This window comes from Cygnus olor, chromosome 1, assembly GCF_009769625.2.
Source record: "Cygnus olor isolate bCygOlo1 chromosome 1, bCygOlo1.pri.v2, whole genome shotgun sequence".
Taxonomy (NCBI): Eukaryota; Metazoa; Chordata; class Aves; order Anseriformes; family Anatidae; genus Cygnus; species Cygnus olor.
This window is the reverse complement of record NC_049169.1, coordinates 177,819,579-177,829,384: the sequence shown is the minus strand read 5'-3', so window position 1 is coordinate 177,829,384 and position 9,806 is coordinate 177,819,579. Positions and strand designations below refer to the sequence as shown.

General features: G+C 39.6%; 1 protein-coding gene across 3 annotated transcripts in view; it reads left to right on the top strand.

Annotated features, from left to right (window-relative positions):
- Window positions 1-7,850: 7,850 nt before the first annotated feature.
- Window positions 7,851-9,806, top strand: part of EPSTI1 (epithelial stromal interaction 1) — a 50,246-nt gene continuing 48,290 nt past the window's right edge. The window contains exon 1 of one of the 3 annotated variants that reach the window (XM_040541447.1): window positions 7,851-8,124. In XM_040541447.1, coding sequence (XP_040397381.1) covers window positions 7,957-8,124 — 168 coding nt within the window. In that variant the 5' untranslated portion in view covers window positions 7,851-7,956. Of the gene's footprint in view, window positions 8,145-9,806 lie in introns of all 3 variants that reach the window. The other 2 variants (XM_040541455.1, XM_040541460.1) reach the window with 2 other exon arrangements.

Sequence of the window (9,806 nt, the reverse complement as noted above, 5' to 3'; positions counted from 1 at the left end):
CTTAATTCTCCTCTCCTGCATTTTATTGCAACGTGTTTAAAAAATCTGTGTCTCACCTGGTGAGAAAGTACTCTTTGACAAAAGATAATCAGCTATAAGAGGAGAAACATTGTATTTGTTTTGGGGAGAAAACTGAAATGGTAGGAAATAAAAGAAAGCCAAACAAATTAGAGCAGGGGAAAGTAAGAGGCAAATCTGTGAAGTGAAAGACTGCAGGAAATATTTTTTCCTCATTCTGCTATGTATAGTTTTCTTTGGTAATAGCACCAGTATTTTCAAATTGAGAAATCCTAAGAAAGTAATGAAACTACCTACTTTACTTTTTGTCCTCTCCAACTTTTTATAGAGAAAAATGATGAATGTATTACCAACGAAAGTTAATAACATCAAAAATCAAAAGCAAGGGAGTAAGTTTGGGAAGGGAAGCCAAGCAACAACACATCTTACCTGTAACTTCAGAAATATGTTATTAGTTTTCTGGTTGCTGGTAGCACATCAAGGACCAGCAGCGCTGGGAAATAGCTGTCGACAAAGACATTTGGTCAACATCTGACCACAATACAAGGATGTTGTACTTAATATGTAATAATCTGAGCTGCCTAGTGAAACATCTACTTGTGTAAAATTTAACATTATACTTGGAGTGATATACTGTAGTAGTGCAGTATATTAAACAATGTATTTCTGCTAGGTTGTTTTGTTTTTTTTCTCTTAGTATTTAGTGCACCTATGATAATTTAGGGAAGAGGCTACTACAGCTAGTCGTGGTGGTGCAGATCTTTGGCTGAAGATAGCAGAGCAAAGAAGATATTTACCATGTAAAAAACTGCTACATCAAATATTTAGTGTAAATGGCAAGTGGAAAATTCTTGGAACAGCCCTACAGATGTGGTGACCCAAGGCACTGTCATAGAATCACAGAATTGTTTTGGTTGCAAAGGACCTCTTGTCTGTTTGGGCATTGGTTCTGTATTCCTCATGGGTTGCCTATCACTGCTTCCACCTCTTGCACACTTTTTTATACTTGAGTTGAGTCTGGAGCAGGTTGTTCATCCATGCAGGCCTCCTGCTGCTCTGGCCTGACTTCTGCATGTTGGCATGGACTGCTCTTAAGCTTGTAGAAGGTGTTCCTTACGAATCAAACAGCTCTCTTGGACTCCTCTTCAGTACTATATCCCATGGGATCCTTCCAAGCAGATCTCTAAGATCCCTGAACAGTCTAAAGTCTGCTTTCTTCAAGTCCAGGGTTGTGATCCTGCTATTCGCCCTAATTAATGTCTCAGTATCACTGCAGCCAACGCTGCCCTCAACCTCCATACCCCTGGCCAGTTCGTCCTTTTTTTTCAAGTGTTAGATCCAGCAGAACATCTCCCCTTGTCAGCTCCTTGATCACCTCTGCAGCGATATTATCATCAGTGAACTCCAGTAACATCTTATGCCATTGAAAGGGTAGCAGAACTTGGCCTTTAAAGACATGGAGACACGTTATAGTCCATCCAAATACGGCTGGTCAAGCTCTGAGATGGAAAATGTTGCTCTGAATGCCTTCCTCATATCACCAGCTATGCTACTATTAGCACATTCTGAAGAGTTAGACTCCGGAAGAATGTAGATTAAGCAGAGCTAACTAGTCAATCAACACAAGGAAAATCGATCCTTTCCTGGGAGTGAAAGACACTAGGTCATTTCCCTTGGAAGCAAAGAGGGGAGGAATGAAAGCTGCTGGCTCTTTGGTTATGGTTGTCTCCCTGCGCTCCTCACAGCATGGCACAGCTGCGTGCTGTGCTGTGCGCAGGATGGTACTGGTAGAGACAATCTGTCCATTACTATTTTAATGTAATCCTAAGCACTGATAACGCTCCAGCATTTTTTCACTATTAATGTGTAGCAATGTTGTCCATATTTGTTATGCCATTTAAGTTAATTGTCTGCATATTTTTCCTGTAAATGACTTTCCTAAACAGTCTGTGTTACAGCATTCCGCGTTGCAGTCAGGATCAATGTTGGCAAGAATCTCTGTCGGGAAGGAAGGAGAAACAGAAACCAGATTAAAGCTTGTGAAATTGATAACAAGGACTTTGGATTTACTCTTTACTACTGAGAGTTGACAAAGTGCCTGCAAATGTAGCAGCTGACCAGTGACATGAGAATGGCAGGGACTCAAGCTTCACGCTGAAGATTAAAGTTTCTGAGGTCATGCAGAGAAGGGAGTATAATTACGAGTTATCAAGAAAATCATAAGGCGTATCATATAAAATTCGTAGAGTCAGTACTTGAGCCTTGCTGAACTGTCATGTGCATACTAATGAATAAAGAAAGAATCTTTCCAGGCACTGCACCAGGATTAGAGGTTGGAAGGGTTCCTTGCTCCTAAAAGCATTTGTATGTTTCTTTAATTACCACAATATACGATAAAAGCAAAACGAGGCATGGGCTGTGGGCTTCTCCTAATTTCTTTAAGTAACATATTCTGAAACATTAAACAATAAAGAATGTAATGTTCTTTCTAGATACCATAATAATTGTATGATGCCTTTGGTTGACTAGATACCGCAGGGAAATATATTATATGAAATCCTAAGCTGGAACTAATCATGGCCTTCAGGAATTACAAGAGTATAATTATTCCTTGAAGACATGGTGGAGAAGATGGTATGTATATACAGCAGGAGGCTCAGGTACCTTTTGCAAGTAAGAGTGTTAAAATAGTTTATGCAGAAATCAGTCTCTACTTTAAAAAACTGTTAAGAAAAAGATATATTCATGAATTTTAAAAATATTATGTTAATGTTGCCAGACCTCACAAGGACTTTTCCTTCTGGACGCAATGCTGGAGCACTAGCCGTAAGAGTCCTTTGTTTCTAATAGCATTTTTTTGTGTAGTTTAACAGTTGATTTTGTAATTGTCTTTCCCAACAGATTTGTTACAGACAGGTATTTTTAATGGCATAAAGCACTCATTTGTAGTCCTGATGCTTTTTATAACATCAGACGTTTTAAATAACCCTGCTTTATTATTTGCTATTGTTTATATAGTCATATAGATATGCATAGCACTCTCCGGGCATAAGAATACCCTACACCTATTGTGTAGCAATAATTTTCAGGCACTACTTCAGGACCTCAATATAGCAAGTTCTGGACATCAGCTCAATTATATTTTCAATCTCCTCTTCCTTTTACTAAAGTGGTATTAGATAAAGGAGAGGTGGACCTGCTCTAGTGCTGGAGGATAGTGCAGAGAAAGCAAGGGTCAATTTTCTTTCAGAGAGTGGAAGATGATAGTTTTTGACAGGTACTGTCAATTTCAGCTTTTTGCAATAAAATGGGAAGTGTGTGCAGCATTTTACATCTCCTAAATAGATTACCCAGCACAGACACACACACACACAATTGTCAAAGCTAATGACATTCTTTCTGCTGAGCCTGACAAATTCCAGTCCTAAATCTAAACAAGAATAAATCTTGGCCAAATGTAACATTTTGCCCACCTTCTTGGGCTACCTCTCCAGGGATCAGTGAAATTTCTCTTCTTCAGCATCCTGAGCTGTAACAATTAGTGCTATAAACCTTGCAGAACACACTGTCGGCACCACATAACAGTCTCGCTCCTAACAGAACGTGTTAAGTGAAGTGCACAAAGCTGACAGCATCCCAAAACCAAAGTCTTACTACAGCATTCATTCATATTAATGTTTTGTGGTTTTGGTCTACAAGTGAGCTCAGACATTTTGCTTACTGTAAGCAGGTTTCAGATCAAGTATTTTAAAAGCAGAACTGAATGGTACTGTGTTTTCTGGTTTTAAGGTTTTCCATTCATGACTAATTGGACAACAAGCTAGAGTAGTCAGCCAGAAGAAACCTTGGTAAAGTAAAACAAATGCATCTTTAAAAATTCAATTTCCGATTTGCCATCACAGTATATAAAGACTCTATATGCAATGCTAATTATAGGTATATTTCTGTGTATATTTGGCATTCCCCTAAAATATAGAGAGATGTTCCCAATGATCAATTACATGTAGTAGTAGTGTAGCGTCTTAGCTAATTAGCCAAAACATACAAGGAAAAAACTACGTATGTGAACCTTTGAGCATCGCAAACAGATGTAGGGCTAAGTACTTTAGCTGACAGCAACAGAAAAGCAGCTCTCCAGCAGTTCAGGTCTTCTGATACCATTTGCTGACTCCTGAGAAAAAATGAGAGAGTGGGATTGTAGGAAACCTAGCCTGTCCTGTCTATCTTTCTCAAAAGTCATCTGTTTTTCTTCAGTTTTAGGCTTGTAGTCTTCGGATTAAATGTAGATCTTAGCTTTTAATGAAAAGTGTATGTGGTTGTAGAAAAAAAATAAATAAATAAAAGTGTGAAAATTTTAAATCCAGATACCAACAATGAAATAATGAAGAATAGGTAGGTGTTTTCAGGGGAGGAGAAGTAGGGGCCCTGACATTGTTTTAAATACTTATTTTGTTTTTCCTTTTTAATACTATTTCTTTTATAGAAGAGAGTTTTATCCTCTCTGACATTCCCCAGAAAAGGGCTGATGAGGATTGAAAGTATCCTTTACAGAGAGCAGGGATCTCTGATGTCTTTCACTTTTGGAAGAGTTCATGGTGCTGCTGAGATGGAAATAAAAGTTCAATATAGAATGTTCCTCTCCAGAAATTATTTAGCTATATTATTGCAATTTCATGGTAAAAACAGCTGAGGGAAGGAATGTGGTGATTCTTAATGTTTTACATCTCCACCGAAGGAATTTCTCAATTTAAAAAAAAGATCATTTTCTACTGAGGACTTTTCTCCTGCAAAATAGAGAAAAAAATGTTAATAGCTGGAGGAAACAGAGCTTTACATTTACAGCCATAAAAACAACAGCAACAACAACAACAACAACAAAACCACACAAGATGTTTTTTAAGCATGGTAACTGTTAGGAAGCTTAAATAGAGTTATTCTCTATTCTCCTCCTGCCTACCAGGTTCTCATTTTGGTAATCCTTTTTTTATTTTATTTTTTTCTTTTTTTTTTTTGAAGCTAAGAGTCAAATCTCTGGGAAGTCTAATAGCACGGTTTACTCCTATTTACCAGCAAGACACATCTATGTTATATGTTTAGCAGTTCATGTTAAAAGCTAAAAGGAAAAACAAGAAAAAAATGCTCCTTTTGCCCTTCTTTGTTAATTAAGTGTAATCAGGCCAAGTGTGCTTGGCTCTGGTATAAGCCATATGCTGTCAAGCTTTATGAGACTGGCTAAAGTGGTGGGGAATGAGAGGACTATGAAGTGAAATTGAGCCTGGACAAGTTGGAGGAAAACTGTTTTCCCAAAGTCCTTAAATGTTTGTCTTTTTTTGATTTCCCAGTACTCAAATCAGTAATGAAATATTTATGCTAATTGGCAACAAATTAGGTTAAATTCCCCAAGTCAAGTCTGTTTTGCCTGCAACAATAGCTGGCAAGTGGTTTCCCTGTCTTTATTTTAACAGATGAGTTTTCTCACCCTTTTTCCTGTTTTCTCCCCTGTTCGACTGTCAGGGAGGAAGTGGGGCCAGCTGTGTGGGTGCTTGTCTGCTAGAAAGGGCCAATACACCACAGCAGCTGACACAGTTAGGGATGTAAGACAACTATAAATACAAACAGTAGCCAATATTTGATGGGTCTAGAAAAATTTAAGTACGGTGTTAAAATTCTTATAGAGTATTTGGGAAGGGTTGAGATTTGGCAGGAGATTATGTTTTAGGAGGCTGAATGCATCGGTATTGTGAAATTTAGGAAGCACAGACTGTTTAGCAGTTATTTAGCATCTATAATGCTGAATAAAATAGGTCCAGAAACTGATACCTCATCTTAAATCCAGATATCACAGACTTGATCATATCTAGGCTACCTAAGACTAACCTCCACTAGGCTAGAAGGAATTAGAAGGAGCCTAGTGGAGGCAGTACATGTCCAAACTATATAGTACTTAGATACAAGTGTCCTGAGAGCCCCAGGTGATACTGCTGTGACCCCAAAACATTATTATATGGGGGGATATTTCATCTAAATGTGTCTGAAAAAGTTTGAGGGAAGTGTTGTAGCCCATTAAGTGCTGTGTTTTAGTAGCATGGAGGGGTGAATGACATACTGTGGAGTACAACAAAGAGGCTGGATGCATTTGATATGCAGAGATGGTGTTAGTGGGGAGGAAGAAACTAAACCTGGTGCAGTCATATCTATACTGACTTTCTGGGAGTTGTGTTGGTATGAGCCATCCTCCAAGCTAAGCCTGGACATGTCCTGAAGAGAGATAGTTTGGATTGTCCAAAGCAGAACGAAGAAATAAACTACTGTTGAAGCAACATGAATGATTGAGTTTCTAGTGCTTGGGTTCATTTTACATCCCTCTCTTTTTGAGCAATATAGATGCAACCTGTATAGGTTCTACAGTTACTGTTTGCAGCCAAAACTTTACAAGTTTCAGCGGGAAACAGTTATTAGATCTGAATTTTACATAACAATGTGAGATAGAAGATACAGCAGCAGTAGGCGCATTCATTATAATCGATTTTGGTAATTAAATTTGGGTTGTTAAGACATAAATGTGCATGGGTTAAGAAGAATGCAGATGTTGGAGCTGGATTTTTACCAAGTAGAATGCCTGTAGGCACAGCTGGGCCACAAATCTTTGCTGTCCTCAGACATGACTTTCCAAACACTTGCTCTGCGCTTCACGTAGGACTCAGCGGTCCTACATAATGGACTAAACCTGATGCTTACTTTCATTTGCCAGCACCTTGTACATAAAGAAATCAATGTGAAGATGAAGGGGAACCTGTGTTAAGAGATTTTCCCCGCTGTAACTGGCAGCCCATATGAAGCAGGACAGCAAGGCTCAAGCCTCCTGACCTACCTGAACCCCTTTCTGGACTACTAGGGGATGACTCAAGTTTTCAAGTGCCTGACATCAGATTTCTGAGGCGAGATCGATCACTATCCAGGCCAAAATATCTGTGTTCTCTGGAGAGACCAGAAAAGAGTAAGCCCACACAACTACTCCAAGGCCCCTTGTGAGGCCTCTTGCTCTTTTAGCAGCTCCTGAAGACGTGGCAGAGGAGACACTCTTTCCCAGAGTGGAGCTGGATTTCCTTAGCTCTGTTGCATTATTAGTATGCTTTCCTTGGGTTAGGAACTGCACAACATCTTTATTGTACTATGGATATTAAGTTGGTTCCTAGTTTTCACCAGCCCTCCGGATTTCACAGTACCTCATCTGATTGATACAGTACCACTGGTCAGGTGTGTTCACTGAGAGGATCTGTTTTTGCTTAAAAGGATCATGTATTTGTTCTTTTTTCACAAGCTAGAATTAGGAAGATTAAAGTAAAAAAAAATAAAAAATAAAAAAATCTGACTGAGCAGAACTGAAAGTCAGAGCTGGAATTTTGTATGACCATCACCTTAGGATTAGCTATTATTAGGATTAGCTAACTATTATTAGTTAGCTATTAGTTTCACTTTCATCTTTCTATGTACACTCCTGAAAAAAATTAAACCAATAAATAATAATAATAATAATAATAATAATAAAACAGCATCGTTCCCCTCCCTCATTGGGACATTTGAAGTACTGGGGTAAAAAATCGTCAGAAATATGTCTTTCAGCCAGACCTCCCCTTGCTTATCAGTCTATTCAAAGATTGCACAAAGTGTTACTTGTATGTTTTATTAGCAAAAATCAGCATTGCTGCCAGCTGATGACTCCACCTCTGGTCTTACTCAATGCTGTGGTTCAGAAGATCGAGCTTCAACTGGAGGATGAAACAGAAAGGAGTTTGTGGATTTGCATGTCCTATGGCTGCGAGTCCAGCTGGGGGTGGGTCTTACAGGGAATTGAAACTTAATTGAAAGTCAGTGTTGGGCTTTTCCCTAGCCTTAGCTGCAATCCTCCTTCCTGACAAGGATGTCTGGGGTTGGAGGATGGAGGGGAGACAGCAGGTACAGGACGGCTGCTGCCTCCAGTACCCCATTTTCCTCTCAGGGTTACAACAATCAACCAGAGGCGGCTGGAAAACCCCAGCAGCTGATGACATCTGGAGAGGAGCAAAGGTACCAAGCATCAGCCTACCATCAGCAGCAAGAGCAGCAGTAAGTAGAAAGGAGCCTAGGTGAGATTTACTAGGTGAGATCACTTTACTCAAGGTACGGACCTGTAAATGTAGAAATACTTTACAGAGATCCCGTGAAAGGGATCGGGCACAGAAGCAGCATGGCCTCCTGCACTCAGAGAAGCCTACCCACCCGCAATGCTTCCTAAATGGCACGTGAGGTGTGCTGACAGGTTTTGTGACAGTGTGGCTCACACCTGGGGCTGCTTGTATGCGATGTGTGTGGACAGCATCAGTGCTACGTGTGATAGCAGCAGCCAGTTCTGTGCATTTGGTATTGCTGTACATGGCATCTGCTTCTTGGCATCGTTTTCTAACCAGAATTTCAAATCCGGTCCTACCTCCCTGTTTTCTCTCTCCTAATATTTCATCCTGGAAAGTCTAAAAATACTTCTTTTGGCTGCAGAGACGGATGTCGGCTGCGTTCCAGCACTGATCTGAATGCAATCCAGGACGTGGAACAGCTTCTAACAACTTCATACTGACAGAAGTAAAACCAAAGCTTCAGCCCCAAATTTCATTTTAAGTTTTACTGGGATCTATGCCCTGTCCGCCTGTGGTTTTCTAGTGACAAGCTTAGATACCTTATAAGCTCTAACATGCAAAAATAGTGCAAAATATAAATTGTCAGTAGCATGTGTGTATTTTGTACACATGTGCTTAGCTGACCAAAACTAATTGTTAACAGTTTTTTTCCCCAAATCTTTTTTTTTTTTTTTTTTTTTTTTTTATGAGCTGTTAGTGCATGTAATTTTGTTATTATTGTGCACTGAGTTTGCTTGGCTTGCTTTTTCTCCCCCATCTTTCATAGTGCAGCTGATGGAAACTGGTTTCACTATCTAAAGGCTGTTTCAGTTTCCTTTCCTTGAAGAAGGAGGAGCCAGGTTCTGCAAGAGGTGGCAGACTGCTGGTCATGAGCAGCAATCAGCAGCTTGCCACTGTAACCCATGAATGACTATCTACTAGGTAGTAATAATACATGGACTATTAAGAGCTGGGCTGCTTGGAAATCCTCGAGCACTTTAACAACTCCCCTTCAGGAAAGCAAACAGCCATTCTCAAGTTATTCTATGTTTATTTCATGCCACTTCCAAACATGAAGGACCCTCTGCCTTGCCTTCCTGCACACTGGCATATATCCACAGTATAGTGAAGGCAGCCCAGGTACTTGTCATATGTGGAATTTTATTTTTTTCTTGGGGATGGGCAGTAGACTTTTCCCATGGATGTAGCTGTCTTTGCCCAAGGCTTGGTCTGGGGTACAACCCCCTGGTTAAAGTTAAGTAAATACTTAATCAGTTGGTTCGCCTGAGTTCCCTGCAAAATTTACAGCAAGAGTAAATATATCTACATAGATTTTGGCCAGATGATGGAATCCCTATAAAACCAGGTAAACTTTTGGGGAAGAGTAATTAAAAGTCCTGTTTCATGTTTATATGATGCTTGCAGAGGGAAAACTGGTACACATCTACTACAAGGGCTGCACACAATATTTTTCACTATGTGATATGAAAGATTCTCTCTGCACATCTTCATAAAGCTGTAACAGTGAATTCATTCCTAAACCAGGAGTATACAAATTAAAGTCTACAGTATTATGAAGTTAATGAGAAAGAGGAATGAACGAGGGGCTGGGTCAAAGAGGAACCATGTAATATGAGT